Source organism: Caretta caretta, chromosome 22 (genome assembly GCF_965140235.1).
Source record: "Caretta caretta isolate rCarCar2 chromosome 22, rCarCar1.hap1, whole genome shotgun sequence".
Taxonomy (NCBI): domain Eukaryota; kingdom Metazoa; phylum Chordata; order Testudines; family Cheloniidae; genus Caretta; species Caretta caretta.
The window spans coordinates 8,484,147-8,502,672 of NC_134227.1; the positions used below are offsets into that span (position 1 = coordinate 8,484,147).

General features: G+C 48.2%; 1 protein-coding gene across 3 annotated transcripts in view; it reads right to left on the reverse strand.

The window, feature by feature from the left end:
* Window positions 1-18,526, reverse strand: part of KIRREL3 (kirre like nephrin family adhesion molecule 3) — a 751,157-nt gene that overhangs the window by 178,480 nt on the left and 554,151 nt on the right. For all 3 annotated transcript variants that reach the window (XM_048827391.2, XM_048827394.2, XM_048827392.2), the window contains one exon: window positions 4,405-4,562. In XM_048827391.2, the coding sequence (XP_048683348.1) occupies window positions 4,405-4,562 (158 nt within the window). The remainder of the gene's footprint in view (window positions 1-4,404; window positions 4,563-18,526) is intronic.

Genomic DNA, 18,526 nt, shown 5'->3' on the forward strand with positions numbered 1-18,526 from the left:
AAGAGGGAGAGTGAGGCAATGCTAATCAGGGGAGTAATATTATCATGGGGGCTGGACGAGCAGGGTTTGTAGGGGGCTATGGGGATTGCAGATTTGTCCTTGCTCAGATGCACATGCTGCAGGCAGGTTACCCTTTCACAGCTGTGGTGCTCAACAGCCTGCTTGTTCCTTGCTGGAGACTGCTGCCGGCAGGGGAAATGAAATGTCTCAGGATTTGGGTGCAATAAAGCAGGAATCCTTCTGTGACACTGCAGGCAAATCAGATAGCAGCTAGGGACAGAAAGGTCATAATCCCTATGCAAATGAGATGCTCCCTTCTCCAGTAGCCTCCAGATGGCCTGTGGGGCCAGGCTGGCTCATCTGGGGGGAGCTATAGGCAGGGATGGAGGCAGCTGGGCACAGGGGAGATGGATCTCCCCAGGGGCTGCAATCGGATGATGATTCGTGGGTCTCACAAATTTGTTTTCCATCCGGCCAACACTTCCTGGAGCTGCCCAAGAGCTTCCAAACAGCCCCTGTCTGTCACACCCAGCCCTCCCAGTGCCCTTCCAGGCAGGTACATCTCTCCCCCCCACGCCAGGGCTAGTCGGTTTAGGCTGTGGTTGGTTTCTTAAGGAAATACCCCCCACCCCACACACACACACACACTTACTTCTCTTCATCGCTCTCAGGTTTACATGGGGAATCTCCTTGTGGTATCTAAGCCCTGCTTTCACCACCAGCATTGGACGCCTCTCCCCGCCTCATCTAGATCTCTGTAGCATCCCCGCTACCTCAGCTTGCGTGGCAGGCTGTGAACCCTGACAGCATCGCCTGACACTGCTGCCTTCCTGCTCGTCTGAGATTCTCTGCTTGTGTCAGTTTGAGGTCCACCGCTACCATCCTGACAGGCCGGGCCCCAGCGCTCACTCCAGAACTGGGCCTCTGGTGCCTGTCCTCACTATCCCTGCTGAGATCTCAAGAGTCATTCCCCTCATCTGGTTTCTCCTGGCCTCCGTTCGGTAGCTCTGCAGGACAGTTGGGCTCCAGGACCCAAGGGAGTTCATCCCCCCATGGCCCAGGAAACTCCTTGCTGCTGACACCACCCTCTGTGATGGAATTTAATGGAACATGGACCCCTCTGCCTTTGGCTCCTCATTACCTGTTGCAAGAACCAGTGTCTTGTATTGGTCTGGGAGCCATCACTTTGGGCAAGATGGTGACTAGGGTGGTGATGGAGAGAAGGAAGCAGCAGAGCCAGCCTCTCGGGGGACCCCAGACGCTGTGGCATGTGCTACATCCCAGCTGTTTTCCAGGAAGAACAGCAGTGACAGCTCTCTGCCCGGGCTCTAAGATCCATTCTGGAACAGCTCCTGCTCTAGGCCACCCTGTCAGTTGATGTCGCAGTAGCACTGACTCTGCAGCAGAGCTGGGTGAAATGTTTTCAGCAAATAGTAAATTCACTGAAAAATGCATTTTGAGGTACTGAAACAACCTGCAAATTCAGGTTGAATTGGGCAACTCGTTTCGGCCAAAAACAAAAATATTTTTTCCCCTAAGGAAAAGTCATAACAGTTCATTTCAACCATTTTGAAACAAAACATTTGGACTTTTCATTTAGAAATGTAGCAATACTTATTTTTTCACCTTGGACTTGCCCCAACCAACCAAGGAGGCATGTGTGTCTATCTACTCCCCTCATCAAGATGGAGGAAGGCTACAGGAGGGGCGTCAACAATCAACCTGCAGCTTCTGTATGTCCAAACCATCAGTGCCATCTACCAAGCTTCCTGCCTTAAAGCTCTGGCCGCTGCAAAAAAGCCGACAACTATTCCTCGGGGATTTCATCAACAATTCTTTCCTGGATGGTCATCTGATGCAACCAGACTATACCAGGAATTTAAATCCACCAACAACGAGCAGGTTATTGAAAAAACTAGAGCTCTTCTAGATCAAACCAGGCAAGAGTGATGGAAAGAAACTGTTTCCAAATTGTATTTCACAAAGCCCAGTCTCAAAGCCTAACAAACTATTACGAGATTGAGGGGAGATTCTCGTTGGGACAAGAGAGTTATACCCAGTTATTGCATCCCAGCTGGTGGTCAATGGCAGAGCTCATAATCAAGACAAAGCCTTCAGACATGCAGTTGAAATGGTGGCTGCTGTGAGATGGCAGGTTTGAGCATGGACGTGAACCTGATGACTCCTTTTACCGATCAAGAGCATCACAACTTCAGGTCAGATCCCACTGAAATCTATGGACAGAGCCCTAAAACCCAGCCTTGTCCTTCCACACAATCTCACCACTTGGATGCAAAAGTCTTCTCCTGGAGAACAGGCATGAGCAAATTCAGCTGGAAACCAGCTTTGTACAGTGAGCTAGGATTTAAAAACAGGCTTATAATGGAAAAAGAATGGTTTTGTAGGCGTAACTGTGGAGTCATTACTGGAGCTCCACAATGCAGTGAAATAGTAAAAATAAATAGTAAAATAATTTGGTCTTGGGAGAAGAGATACCTATACACATAGGCAGCACTGTGATCCCTGAGGTGACTCCTGAATTGCACCAGGGATGAGTTTGTCTCTGTACCTTTCCACCTTTCCAATGCAGAGGAAATATAAGAGCCACAGGAGGCCAATGCAGCTGCACAAGGAGCTTTTTGGCTATCTAAAGCCCAAAAGGGATACATACAGGAAATGGGAGGAGGGGCATGTCACCAAGGAAGCATACATGGGAATAGCGCAAGAATGTGGGGACAAAAAAAACAGGAAAGCCAAGGCAAAGAACTGTCAAGGAATGTACAGCCCCTTCCTGTTGTCTCTAACAAATATCAGACAAAAAGAGAAAGATCAAGGATGGCGTGTGTCCACTGCTCAATGGAGAAGGTGAGCTGGGGACAGAAGGCAGAGCTGCTCAGTGCCTACTTTGCTTCAGTCTTCTCTCAAAAGATAATGTGACTGGATGACTAGCAAAGTTACCAAAGACCACAGCCTTGGATGGGTTAGACACAACAAATCCTGCGTCTTGGCAGGGGGTTAGACTAGATGATCCCTGCAGTCCCCTCTGACCCCATGTTTCTATATTAGTGCAGTAAAAGCTGTTCAAACATGAGCCACGTTTCAGAACCAAGTTTCACTATCACAGTTATAACACTGAGCACTTTCCTACATCTTCAACTAATACAACCCATCCACCCATGGCACTGTAGGTATTTATGGTCACCCCATTTTAGAGATCAGGAACCTGGGGTTAGGTGCCACAAACTACCCAGTGGCACAAAGGTCAGAGGTGAAACTTGGCTCCTAGAGCTGCATTCAGCCCCCTGGAACCAGCCTCTCTCTGTTTTACTTCTTAGTGAAATCTTATCAGTCCAAGCCTACAATAATTGCAAGCCAGCAGTTCAGCCTCTGGCTCACAGTGTCACCAGCATAATTGGGATGGAAACTGCTAAAACAGGAACCATTTGTTCTCTGCTTGCCAAAGGTTGCTGCTGAACTCGTTCAATTTGATGTGCTATTCAGGCACGAGAGAGACAATCCCCTTCCCTCCCAAGAGACTCATTTCCTCCAAATTGCCCAGCCAACCAGCTTCTTAGCATCACAGAGAGCAATCTGTTCTAGCCGGTTTGGACCCAGAGCCTGCCATGCTGTGGCCAGTTCTGGCCTCAGGGCTGCACCGGAGAGCTGTTGTGTTCTGTTAGGTGGCAACCATCCACTGGTGCATTTACACTTCCCTGAGGACAACTCAGGCTGAAGTCAATGGGAGTTAGGCACCTGTATACCTTTGAGTATTGGGCCACTGTGCTTTTAGATACGTGGTGAGGAGCACATCAAATAGATGACTTGCTCAGCACTGCTGAGAGGCAGAGCACTGAGCTCTCTGGGCTGGAGGTAACCAATAAGTCAAATTCACAGCTGAGTCTGCCCTTGACTGCAACTCACAGCTGCTTACACCCTTCCGGCAGCTGCTTTTCTTGCCCCACTCCTCCCCTTGGCAGGGCAGCTGCGTTCACTCCAGTAGGCCATGTTCAGAGATGACACGTAAGGTCGCACGTTAATAAGTAGGTAAGTCTAAGTCAGCCTAAGTTGGTGTAAATCATTTACTGAAGGGCTTGGAGAAGCTTTGAGTCCGCTCTGAATATGCCCTTCTGGCTCCCCACTGATCTCTGCTCCCCCAGCAGCCAGGGGTATGGAAGCTGAGGGAGCAGCACCGAGAAACTTGGGGCCAGAACATCCGCTGGTGTAAGTCAACAGAGTACCACTGAGTCACTGGGGTTATGCCAAGTGACACCAGTTGAGGAGGACATTGCTCCTGATGCGTAAGAGCCACAGTTCTGCTCTGGCCAGTACTGAGTGAAGAACACCTCTGCGAGGCGAGCGGAAGAGCAATTCCACACCCCCATCCCAAACTCCAGCCCACCTGACCTTGGAGTAGGTGGCTCCATTGATCACTTCTCCATTCCGCATCCAGACGATGGAGGCTGCTGGTTTGGCGTTGTCAGCATGGCAGGTCAGGTTCAGGGGATCCCCAGCTCTCAGGCTAATGACCGGGCCCCCAGTAATTACTGGGTCATCTGGAGGAACTGCAAAGAAATCAGACAAGAGAAAGAATGTAGTTTATAAGTTTCAGCCAAGCTACCCTTTGCTTGCAAAGTCTGTGCCTGCAGTGGTAGTTAGCAGGGCACACGTGGTGAAAATGGCAATCATGGGCTAAATTACGCTCTGGTACAGTCATGGAACCCCAAGGCAGTCAGCTTCAGTCAGGCTGTGGCTGATGGCAGAATATAGCCCAATCTTTGTACCATTCAACTTGATTTTCTTTTGTTGCCTGCATCTTAGCTGCGTCCCAGAGTCAAAAATATGGCAGCAATGGCACACTGATACTTAAGAGGCATAGACAAAGGAGACAAGGGATAAGTTTTCAGCAGAGGTTTGAAATGAGATGAAGAATTGATTGCTTGGTGAGATGTAGGAAAGCGTGAGCTGGTAGAGGAGAAGGCTCTCATACAAAACAGGGGCCAGAAGGAAAGAGGCTGGGATAAAGGCAACACAGGAAGGAGAGAGACAGATTAAACAAGAAAGAATGACAAAGGCCTAGGAGGTTGCTTGGATAAGTCCATGACCTTATGCTACAAAACAAAAGAGCAGCACGTGCACTTTCAGCCTAACAGGAAAGGAGAGAGCACAGCGTGTGCATCCCCTCTGTAACAGTCTGCAACAGCTCTGAAAACAAAATGGCTGCTAAGCTCTGCATGCAGAAAGAGTTCTTAGAAATTGAAAGGGCAGCACCCAGAAAACAAAGACATACCACACTCAGGTGACTTCTAAACACATGAAGGGCAGTTTAGAAGCGCGACCTAGAAAGAACAAGATGTGAAACCCGAAGGACTGGCCACCGAAAACCCAGCGCTGTGCTGGCAAATGTACAGTCTTTCCCCCCTTAACTTATCTTTAAAAGCCTGATTAATGCCCAGCCTGCAGAAAGGTGGCGGAGGTGGGGGGGGAAGGAGGGGTTTGCAGAGCACCTGATGCTGTGAGGATCTGGGGTTTGTTGAGTGTATGCGGTAACAGTGTCTGTTTTTTATAAACACAAATATTTAAACTTCTCAGAGAGTTCGATCCTGGAAGCTTGAGGTCTCCACAGCCAGACAGAGAGGGATGTGGGTGCTTGTAAATGGTTAACATGTTAACTGTTAAAGGTTTATGGAAGTTCATCCACTTGAAATTTGGAACAACAACAGCTGTGTGATCTCAGGGAAGAGATGGCTATTTGCAACGGAGATTGGTATGCTAGATCACAGTGAGTCTGGGGTATTTGCAGGAGTTTAAGCAGTCGCGAGGGGATTCGGCAGAGAAGAGAGGCTCCGTGTTGAAACCTTTATTAACAACTGTGCCTGAAATGGCTCAAAATGCTGGAACCAACACCAACATGTTTCCCCCATTTATTTATTTATAATGTTGCTGACTGCACTCACCTAGTGAAACATACACTGCTCATTTTATGAGGGCCCCAGGGAGAAAACTGTCATGCAATCTAGTGTACTCCATTCAAGAGCGAAGCAATGCAAGGTGCTCGGTCTAACAGAACAGAAAAGAGCAGCGAGCAGACACAATTTCAGTCCATTTTACACACTGACAGGGAGAAATGATTTCTTATAATCAGACTATGGGCCAAATTCATCCCTAGCTGCAAATTCACTGCAGTCAGCGGAGACACACCAGAAATTCATCTGGCCCAACATTTCTGTCTGTGACCAGAGACAAGATCCTCAGTTGATAGGATATGAATCAATGTTACTTTGTCGAACTCAATGGAACTACACCAATTTACACCCATTGAGGATCAAGTCCACAGGAGTTTATACCAGCTGTCTAAGCCTGCGCCCCCCTACCCCTAAATACCAGGTACCCAGAATAACTTTTCTCATGGCACAAAACTAAGATTGCTTCACACTTCTGGGTGTTTATACTTCACCCAGCATCATGGTATCTAGTAGCCAGGGGCTGATCTGGATGTGGATTTTAAGCACTGCAAAGTGTGTGGTGAGTGTTCAGAACTGGTGTTTTGGTTCAGCCCATTAGAGCGATGGACAGGTGTTTGGAAAAGTCATCTCTACATTCAGATTTCAACGCTCCAAAGACCGAGAGGGCTGGAATATGGGAGTTTGGATATAGACTAGTTACATCAAGTACGTTCTATCTAAAGCACCCGAAGGCCTCCATTAACCTAGTACTTAAGTACCTCACAGTCTTCTATGTCTCCTCACATGCCCCGGTCAGACAGGGAAGTGCTGTTATCCCTGTTTTACAGATGGAAAACTGAGGCACAGAGTGACTAAGTGACTTGACTAAGGTCAAACAGGAAGTTTGCACCAGAGCAGGAATTTGAACGCAGCTTGCCAAGTTCTAGGCTGCTGCCCTAACTCCTAAAGCATCTTTCCTCTCTGCAAATTAGCATGCTGCACTGGGATGGCAGGGGTGTATAAAGTGATTTGCACTCGCTCCTCCTCAACCAGAAGCTTGCCAAATAACTTCCACGCAGATTGCCAGACATCGTGGTCCCAATCTGACAGTGGTGTGAGTGGGCACAATTCCCATAGACATCAACAAGGGGCACACCCATTTGTGCCAGGGCTGAGGAGGGTCCTGCGCCATCCTAAAGACATTTCCCTACATGCAGAGAGTTTCTAGGAGAGTAGGGTTTATAGCATAAGCAGCTGTAGGTCACACAGCTCGGCTGGACTAGTCAAAACATTTACATCATGCTGGCAAATGAATTTGAGGCGAGGAATTGGATGCAGGCAGCCCTGTGCAGAGTCCAGTCATGGGGAAGGGGAGTGGCACTGTATTTATGGTTTCTCTGTTGCTTTAACGTGACAAAGTTACTGTCGCCTCTTCTCTGCCTCTTGTTACGCGTAGGGTTGCCAGGTCCCACGCAGACGGATGGAGACGCCCTCATTTGGCATTCGTTTGAAGGGAGGTTTTCAAGCATCTCCCTCTGAAGAAAGATTTTGCTGTGAGTGATGAGGAGACGTTTCAGATCTCAGCCTTCCTTTGAAATTCCCATCAATCAAGCTGTCATAGCCTGACAGCCTGCTACGAGGGGTGCCTCTCATTAGGGGCCCCAGCCTAGCTCTATCACATACAGCAGGGATTCGTCCATTTCTGGAGCTGTGAATCCTTTCTGAGCAGAGATGTGGCGTGATGGAAACTGGGCAGAGGCAGCCAGAGGTTGTTCCCATCCGCTGGCCACAGTGACACGAGCGTCATGGGGCTCAGCCCAGCTCTGCATCTCCAAACACCACCAGCACATTGGCACGAATTGGAGATTTCAGCCCAGAGGCCAAGAACTGAATGGGTCATCAACCCTGAACTTCCCTCTCTCTCTCTCGCATGTGTGTGTGGGGGGTGGTGTTTCACGGCTCTCAGCTCAGGTATTGGGTGCATCAACTAGGTGTTCCATGCTCTGGACCTGCTCTGGGGCGATAACCAGAGGGCTTTGCTCTCCATGGCTGCTAATCCAGCACCTTTGTCCAGCTCCAAACCGACATCTAGCAGGGCTTATTGAAAAGGTGGCTTATGCCACAAAGAGCACTGAATGCCCTCTCATTGCAAACAGACCTCACCATATTTCAGATGGTGCTTGGATTTGGCTTGAAGTCCCTTATGACAGGTAGAGCTGGAGCTGAAGATGAGAGCGAGTGCGTGGTGGGGGTGGGAAGGGTTGTGCTGTTCCCTGGGCCCAAGTAGAAGATTTATTTAGAACAAGACAGAAAGGTGCTCAGATGGCTGATCTGTCAACAGACGGACAGGAAAGGGAGTCATTGCCTCGTCCAGGCAGATGACTGGAGGGAAGGTGGGACATAAGATTCCTTCTCCACTGGACAGGCAGGGTGGACAGCCGCCCACCTCCCTGCCTTGGGGAGCAGATGCTGCTGCAGAGAAGCTACTCAGTTACACAGGGAGCTCACTGTGCTGGGATGGGGCCCAGCTATGACCCACTCTGGGAGCTCGCGGGCACCAGCTGAACAACGTGACCGCGAACGTTTGAAACGGACCGAGCCCTGTCTGGCACCCACATGTGCGTCTCTGTTTCAGCACCTGGGGTTCCTGTATTTTGGGCTGAGAAGAAGGTACTCGGCAGGCTTTGCTGGCTTCTCTACCCCTGAGCTAAGCTCAGGAGATGGGGAGGGAGCATGCTCCCCAACACCTCAGAACTGGTTACGGCGGCCAAGTTGCTCCCCCTGCCCCCAACACGCCCCTCCTGTCTGGCTGTGGCACTGCAGCAACTTTTGCTTCAGCCTCTCATTCTACAGGGATCCATATTCTCCACCTATTCGTAGGACAGATTCCAAGAGTGTGCAGAGACATATAGTACCATAGGAACGGGACAGCATGGGAATGAGACTGTACATGAACAATCCATGTGTGAAAAGAAAAGGGGGACTTGTGGCACCTTAGAGACTAACCAATTTATTTGAGCATAAGCTTTCATGAGCTACAGCTCACTTCATCAGTTGCACCGGTTGCATCCGATGAAGTGAGCTGTAGCTCACGAAAGCTTATGCTCAAATAAATTGGTTAGTCTCTAAGGTGCCACAAGTCCTCCTTTTCTTTTTGCGAATACAGACTAACACGGCTGTTACTCTAAAATCCATGTGTGGTTACTTGCTCTCGCTGTGGATCATAGAGGGAACGTGCTCAGATCTCGTTGAGGTTCATGGAACACACAAGCAGCCCAAAGAGGGGGAGGAAACAAGGACTTACAAATCACCAGCAATAATTACAGCAACAATCCTCTTCCCTAACTGGAACAATAATCAACATCATCATCATTTAGCTCTTCTGTAGCATCTTTCAGGTGAGGATTTCAAAGGGTCTGACATGCTGTAATGAATTTAAGCTTACAAAAGTTACAAAATGTTTATAAAAGTATTATTCCTCCTTTTACAGATGGGAAAGGAGACGCCTAACCTAGAGTGGGCAGCAGGGTTCATTGCTTATATTTTAGCCCTCAGCCGTGAGGAAACTTTTGCAGTGGAAAGGCAGATGGCAAGTGAATTTAGGCACCTAGAGGGTGGTGAAGCCAGGCAGGAGTTTTGTGGATCATGGTGGTGCCATGCACAGGGACTTAGATGCCTAAATCTGGAGTTTAGGCACCCAAATTGCTTTGTGGATCACATCCTTAATTCCTCACCTGTACGGGTCAGGGGCTGCTTTTTATCTAGCTGTCTATCTGAATAGCTTTTCTGTGGCTCCCATCATCCTAAAAAGCTGTACAGTGAGGGCATTTTTAGGCAAGGAGGTTTCCTCTAGTCTGTTCTTCTGGAACAGAAAAAAATCCCTCTTTCCTACAGGAAGCTTGCAGGGCAAAATGGGGGACCTGTCACATGCAGACACTTAATATTCCCCATTGATGTCTGTACAAGGCCAATCCTGGGAAATGAAATTGAAAACTTTTTAGCAGCCGTGTGTTCTAATCATATTCTCTCCACATGGCCCATCCTGTCTCTGAGGTGTCTGACAAAAGGACATAGGTCATTGGTGGGGAGGGAAGGAGAAAAACACACCTAAGCACAGAACTGTTTTTCTCCCACATACTGTAAGTAACTTGTTTTCTAACCTATTGTTCTACTCCTGTTTCAGTCTATTGGATTAGCAGTGAGTCACAGAGAGCTGATAAGGAGATAAGAAGCACAGTGAGAGAGAGAGAGAGAGAGAGAGAGAATGGGTCCTGATTACATCTTCCCAAATAAGCAGTTATCATCCCCCGGTTATTCATGTAGCCATGAATTATTGATTGGCTCCCAGCTCATTAACCAGGAGATCTGGTTGGGGAGGGGCGGACCTGATGAATAGAAATCAGCAGTGGCTCTCAACATCTGTAACTTTTATGAAATGAGGAAGGACTCATTACTTTGCCATTCAAACTCTGGCACAGAAAAGAGAGTGAGAAGCCTTTAAGACAGAGCCGTGATCCATTATTCATCCATTGCACTCCCAAGATTTGGTTATTATTATAAGACACCACTATAGAATTTGGTCTCCTAATTTTTAATCATGGAGAGGGTGGAAGTATGAGCCTTTTGTGATGAACTCAAAGATAGAACCAACCCCTTTCTATTTTATTGGCAGCAAGGGGAATGGAATTAACTATTAAGGGTCTGAAAAAATTAAAGAACGAAAATGGAAGAGACTTATCACAGGATGACTTTGTGACCTACTGCTGGCAGAGCTGGAATGCTCGGCATCTGCACAAATGCGGCTGTTTATGTTTACACATGCAGTCACACACATGCACCTTCTGACACCCCTATGCACAGATACATGTGTGCACCTGCACAGACATACACCCGCACACATAGACACATGCTCCTGCATACACAGAAGCACATGCACAACATACACGCAAACCCATGTGCACACACAATACCCTCACAGAAATGCACAATCATGGAGTGAGTGTGGCATTCCATTGAGCTCCTGTAAAGAGACATGCCCTTTGTGCAGGACACATGGCCTTTTAGGGCTTCAGGAGTGTAAAGGGCCCAGCCCTGGGTGGCACCGTACTGTACTCTGGAGCTTAGCCTGCATCGCTGCCCCGATGCTGCAGCTACACTGCACGGATTCTCAAGCTAGCACTGATCTAGCCGTAGCAATGCTAATTCAAGTATATCTACACATTCTGCAATCACATATCCTGAATGGAACGTCCTAAGAGCCCTTAGCTCTTGCTCAGTATCCTCCCTCTTCTTTGGTATATTTGAGGTAACTGTGCAGAGAAACAACATGGCTATTGTTACTCACATTAGCTTTGTAGCTAGCTCCGGTATGTCTATAAAGCTGCAATCACACTCCTTGCCTGTAATGTAGGCAGACTGTCAGTGTGAATCACCACAATATGCCCTTGACCGAAAGGGACAGGGGCAACTTGTGAAAACAGCCAAGGATCTCCATGGTCTGCAGAGCCAGGGAGAAGTAAGAAAGAGCTTTTGGAAAGGCACATTTTAAGACACATCTGAAGAAATGACTAAAAAAGAAATGCATATTGTACAGGTACCATGCTTTTGGCACCATCATAAATTAACTGATTAGTTAGAGGTCTTCCTGCCTGGACCCAAGCCCTGCAAACTCTAACACATGTGAGTTGGCAATGGGGCTACATGCATGTGTACAGTTCCTCAGACCCATAAATGTTTGCCATATCAGGACTGAATTAGTATCCCATGTGTAACAGGGCTGGCCACCACCCAAGCATCTGCTAGTGGCCAGGGGTGTTTCTGCTGTGCCCTGGGCCTGTTTTCCCCTTCACTAAACTCCACTGTCCCTTTGGGGCTGGCTTTTTATTAAATTAATAAACTTCTCAAGCAAACACAAACATAACCTTCCACCCCAGCTTCAGTTAGACTGAATCCCTCCTACCTGAAAGACTGTTCCTTCCTCAGAGACCAGTGCAGGAGACTCCATTCTCCTACAGCTTCACTGCCCCAGCCCCTAGCTTCCTGCTGCTGCCTGGGAGCACCTGATTCAACCCAGGTGCAGCTCATCCTGTACTCAGGGCTGACTCAGCTCCCCTTCACCCCGTTACACCCAGCCCAGTGCTAGGACACAGGGCTGCTAGAGAAGCCATCCTTTGAACAAGACATAAAAAGGACGTCCCTGAACATTCTTGGCCACTAACTAGCAAGTTGGTGCTGCAATCAGAGATGTCTTTAATTATTATCAATATTTCTCCGAATAGCAGAGTTCCCTGGGGAGAAGCCAGCTCCTGAAAGTGGAGAGAGAAAAACAACCACCTCCCTCTAATTAATTCTGATTGCTTTTTTTTTCCCCCTGCATCGCATTATTTATCAATTTGTGCAACATGCCTTTTCTTTTGAAAAAAGTATTAACAGAATCATCCCAGATGCTCACTAATGGGAAGAGGCCGCATGGTTGCTGGAGTGGAAATGTATAAATATATCGGCCTCTGTGGATTTCAAGGAGTAAATATATATATATCTAAACAGATGAAGTGAGACTTTGAACAAGCATCTCTGGAGGCCCTATTGGCATGGAAAGGGCTGAAGATACACTCCCAGGGCACAGATTCATTGGTAGGTGGGGATGGTTCTGAAGGGGAGTGGGATGTTCAGTGCTCTGAGACTTACGAGGTCAGAATATTAGAAATTTGTGGGAATTATTATTGCTAGCACAATGACAACGGCTCCTAGAGACCTCAACTGAGATCGGAGCCCCAGACACCGAGTAAAAGACAGCCCCTGTCCCATAGAGCTTGCTATCTAAATAGACGAGACAGGCAAAAAGTAGGAGGGGAAACAGAGGCACAAAGACTTGCCCAAGGTCCAACTAGACAATACACGGTCTCCTGGAGAATACAGTTGGTCTCTGGCTACACATGGAAACATCCACAAATCCTGATGGCTCTCTGCTCTTTAGCACAGACAATTCTCTGGCCAAAATGGGGAAGCGAGCTGGCTGCAAGGCTCCTGTTTACACACAGTCTGGGAGCAGAACCTTGTGAATTAGGTGCCCACCATGCACCAGGAGCATGGAAAAGCAAACAGTCCAGGTCAAAGTCCTGGTACAACCCATATGCTGAAAATTACCCAGCTAAACTCTTCCTAAAACCTTATGAGCAACACATGCATCAGGATGGATCTGAAAATTATGTGCTAACCTAGGTCCAGGTTTGATACCATGCTTCAATTGTCAGCTCTTTGGGGGCAGGGACCATCTTTGTGTTGTGTGTTTGTACAACGCCTGGCATAGTGGGGTCCTGAGCCACAACTGGGCTCCTATGTGCTATCACAATACAGGTAATCAATAATCACATTGCCCCTGTGGTATAGCTCCTTTCTGATTGATTTCTATGATACTGCTCGTGCAGTGGGGTGCTACTGAGTGTGAGTACAAGTATCATCACCTGCTCCTTGGGAACTGCCAGGCTGGATCAGACCCGAGGTCCATCTCATCTAGTGTCTTGTCTCCAAAGGGGGGGCAGTCCCGGATTCTTCAGAGAAAGTGCAAGAAACCCCATAGTGCTAACTAAAAATGGGCTAATTTTGAATAAATCTTGCCAGCTCCACCCTCTCTCCCCGAGTATCTCAAGTATTGCTTGGCAGAATTAGGATTTGGGAGCTCTGCTCAGGCCCCGGCAATGTGCTTGTGTATTCATGTAGTGCGCTGTGGGCTTGTCAACGAGGCATGTTTGTCTCCTGAAGACAAGGCAAGTTTATGAAGGCATCCTAGTACACTTGCTCTGGGTGATTGTTTTCACATGCCCCCCCTGATCTGCATACAATCGCTTGCTGTGTTAAAGTCTTTGCAATGCCGTGTCTCTGCAAGGAGCATTCTCCAGTATGAACCAATCTAATCTATTGCATGTGAATCCTGGTGCATTTTGGGACCAGGCTTGCCTGACGTCAAATTACTTTTGTGAAGTTGGGATTTTAAACCGCAGGCTGTACTGTCTCCTCCTCCCCTCCGTCGGAAGGTGCTGCATAGCTTGGAAGGAAGCAGCCACTTGTTCTCTGCTTGGGATCAAGCGTAAACATGAGTGTTGGGGTGAATTCAACAATAAGCTCAGTGTTAATGACAACTTTAACGGAACAAAGAATTAATGAGCTACTGTACCTTTTTTCTGTGATCCACGCACACATAACACAGCATGGGGCTGGCACGTCCTATTCACCGCCTAGCAATTGTACAGGTCTGCCTTTGCTTTGAAGCTAACAGTTGTTACTCCCATTAGCATAACGAGGGGCTAGGCAAGTGCATTAAAAGAGGAGGAGGGGATGCTCATGTTGATCCATCTCTGGAAACCACAACCACAGCATACAGGTTATAGTTATGTGTGACCTAAAGGAATTTTAGCTCCTGAGCTGAAGTCTGAGGTCAGGTGATCCATTCAAATAGCACAAAATAGGGAAAGGGGAATGCAAGCAGGTACTGACCAGGAACAGGACCAGCATGTCTCCTGTCAGCTCGGACAGGAGACAGCTCCCTTTTGACTCCATCCGGGAGAGCTGACTTCTATAAACTATGAGGGTCTGGTTTGAAACTCGCAGCACTGGTCAACACCCAGTGTTCAAAACTCAAGAGTCAGGACACCCAAAAAGACAAGAATGTAAAAATACTGCACTGGGAATTCTTTTTGACATCTGGGTTCTGCACCTTTAGGATTCGTGGTTTCCAGCATTTCTCCAGAACCCCGAGGGATAGAAGCAGCTCGCTTTTCTGTGTAACAAAAGCTGAGATTCTGATGTACCCGAACAACGCCAGGGTCAAGAGCTTTATGAACAGCACGAAATATTGCAAGACTCACAGTAAAACTGTGGGAGTTTGCAACCCTGAATTCTCATCTGAGGCTAACTATCGGTTGCACTTCTACAGAACCTTCTCTCTGAGTGTCTCAATAAACAGACAGTCCCCCCCACGGCCCCCTGTCCCCCTCAGCAGCAGGAATCCAGGATGACAATGAGGGTGAGTGTATCACCCCAGGCAGGCCACACAGGGAGTCAGTTGCCCCAGGAGTCCTGATTTCCAGGCCCCTGCTAAAGCCAATAACTTTCCCCACAGTCACATGGTAGGTTCAGTGCTGTTTGGGGAATTTTGCTCATTGGACAGGTCCACTCCAGCGTCTGGCTCTGCGTCCGCACACACAGTAAGAAGCAGCAAATCTTCTGCAGGTGCTTACAAGACAGTTCCTTTAAGGTCAAGTGATCCCATGCATATACTGAAGTTAACCCTTCTCAGCTCAGATTGAAGAGACCCTTTGCACTGACATATCAGAATGGCTCACAGAAAACAGAGAGGCAGCTCCCTTTCCAGACCTCCCAACAATCCCGGGTTTCATGGGACTGTCCCCCTTTGACCACACAACGCCCTGTCCTGCTTGAAGCGGCTCCTGTCCCATGGGGCTGGCTAGGCTCGGATCCCCACTCCAGGCGTTGCAACCTGGCCCCCTGGTTGCAACACAACTCACTCAAATTTGACCTAACTGCCTGCTCATTAGGGAGCATGGAGCGGAGCCCAGCCAGCCCTGCAGGTCAGTGAGTGAGGGGTGGGCTCGCTCTGCATCCCCCCAGGCCTCCTAGCCTATGGGTGCAGGACTCAGCCTGCTTAAGCCACTTGAAATGTTGGGAGGTGTGCCCTCCTCACAAGCACAGGCTCCTACTGCTTCAGATGGAGGAGAAAGGCAGTTAGCAGTGTAAGGCCTAAGACCCACCGCTGTGTGGTTTCTATTCCCTCCAGCAGAGGCCAGCAGCACACAGTACTCCCATCATTACGATGCCTGGTTCCAGTAGAGCTGAAGGCCAGCAAGAAGCAGTTCATAAACTAACAGGCTGATTTTCATCTGCCTTCCGTCTTGGTGAACCATTGCTCTGCAGGAGACCCTGAGCAGAGCTTGTCAGAAATCAAAAGACGAATTTAAGGAGCCTCCTGTGCCCCTCCCTCTCATGTAATACAGATGGTAACAAATGCCAGCCCACCTTGGGCGCTGCACATCTCCATTGGCCACTGTGGTTTCAAAGCAAATATTGGCACCACTTAACTCTGTGCAGTCCCCATCTTTGCACTGCTAATCCCACCCAGCCCTTCCCCAATGGATGTCAGACTCACTGCTGCGTGGTGGGAGCTCGCTGTGACAGCTGCCTTGCAGGTCGTGCATTGGGAAGATTATAAAACATAGCACACGAAGACTAAAACAATATATTATTCCTCTCCAGGCTCTCCCCTGCAGCAAACCAGTCCTGCTCTTTGTATCAGATCCCATTGCAACGCCACATTATGTAAATGAAACCTGGACTGCCCAATGAATTAGACCAGCTGCACTGCCTTTGCCCTGTTTCTTAATGCTAAGGACTGGGTGAGTTTGAACTATGCAGTGTTCGTTGTTGGGAGCTCTGAGTTTTACAAGCTTAGCAACGTGGTAAAGAACTAAAAGGACAACAGGTTATTTTGTAGGCCAAAAGTAGTATGGAAGCACTTCCTATTTACATAGGCAGTGCATTGGGGTTCACTTAACTGATGTGTAACTGCACAGGAACTGCATGGTCCTTGCAACCTACACAATATCAACAGGTGAACAAGCTGGACTCTTGCTGATAAGTAGTGCGGTCCATGGGCCTCGTCAGTCAATGTCAATGTGCGTTTTGATTGAATAGGAGCAGCAGGATTGGACCTACCACCAGCCCTCTGCCATCACAGGGCATTCCCCTCGCCAGACCCATTTGATTCTCCTCTGCATGAAGAGTTGTTGCAGCTGGATGCTCCACAGCTGCATCTGCTAAGTTCTGCAACCTACCCCGAAGGAACAGGGATTGACGCTGGCCACAGCCTGAGAAGTGCAGGGCAGCTGTTGATGCCCTCAGAAAGCCGTGTGGCTGCTGTCGACTGGAGAAGGGAGATGAAACAGATGTGAGCAAACAGCACAGCCTGGGGGAGACACGCTAAAAAAGAAACCAAAAGGAATGAGGAGAGAGCAGAGAAAAATAGCGCTGACAGATTACATAGTGCTTCTCTTTCTTGGCCCTATTTCCAGTCTTTCTGTGAGGGCGAGTGTGTGTAGGTGGGTCAGTAAGAATGATGCCTCACGTCCACCACTAGAGGGAGGAAGGAAACGTCTCTCAGCACCGAGAATGGGGCTTGCAGAGATGGTGTTGGAAAGAGAATTCTTTCCTGCCTGCCTGTCGGAAGAGGGACAGCACTGGATCAATTCAGAACCCAATATGAAAATCTTGATAGAGCCATCTATCTAGCCAGCGAGAGAGACAGAGAGAGGGAGAGGAGCTGGTTGGGAAGTGATTTTTTTCCCCACATAACATTTTTAACAAAAACTACATTTTTCATCTTTCTCAAAAATGTCTTCATGTTTTTTTTGTTTGTTTTAACCAAAAAAATGGAATAAAGCCACCGAATTTTTTTTTTACAAGGAGGGGAGGGGATTTTTTTGTTTTTTTGAACATTTCCATTTCATCAAAAAGCCAGTTATTGTTGAAAAAAGGTCTGGGGAAAAAATGTCTAGTATTCCCCATAGATAGATAGATGGTACACATGCTGATGGCTAGCTAATGATTTCTTATTTGGAATATTATCTCTGCTCACAAAAGAGCAAGAACCTTAACCCCAGAAAATTTCTGGAGCTGCCAGATACTAGCTCAGTCAAGCCCTGAGCTGATCTCTGTCAGATGGATCAGAAAAAAATTACCCCAACCCCTGTCTTAGGTCTTGTGAGAACCTTCTGAAGAAGCCCTTGGCCTGTTAAACTCTCCCTGCAGCATGAGGCTTAGTGCCTGGCCGCATTCTGTTTTGTTTGTGTCTGGGATGCCCTCAGAGTGGGTCTCTTTAAACTGCAAGGTACTGGCAGCTATTAATGAGAGAGGTCAGCGTCTGACTCTTGGTGACTGCACTGATGGCTCCAGTTCTGGCTGTCAAGAAGGTCAGGAGAGAACTAACCAGATCTGGCAGGGATGGGGAGAGAGTAAACAAGAAAAAGCTGTGGGCTCTGTCCACCTATGTATGTATATAGCCCCATCCCCATAGCCACTGAGCACCCACAAGCGTTAATGAATGTAGTCGCATTAATAGCCCCATTTTACAGAGGAGAAACTGAGGCACAGAGAAACTAAGTGATAGCCCAGGGTCACATAGGGAGTCTGTGGCAGAGCTGGGAATTGAACAGAAATCCCCCGAAGCCCTGTCCAGTGCCTTGACTGCAAGACCACATGTGCCCCGAAGCTGCACTGCTCCGATTACTGAGATACTACCTCCAAAAACTACTGTGCTCCTGAGCCAGCGAAGCAGGACTCCCTTAGAACTGATGGGTAGGGCTGACTTATAGCTTGGGCCCATCTAGGTTGCATATGGTTGGACTTGAACTATTGACCAAGTAGGGAAAAAGGCGCCCTGTAGCCACCATCAACACCTGGAGCCACCCACTCCCAGCCTTATCCTTGAGCAGGAGGGAACAATTTGTGATAACAGCGATATCTATATAAAATAGAGTGACAGCCCCTCCTGGTAAGCAGGGCTCCTGGTTGCA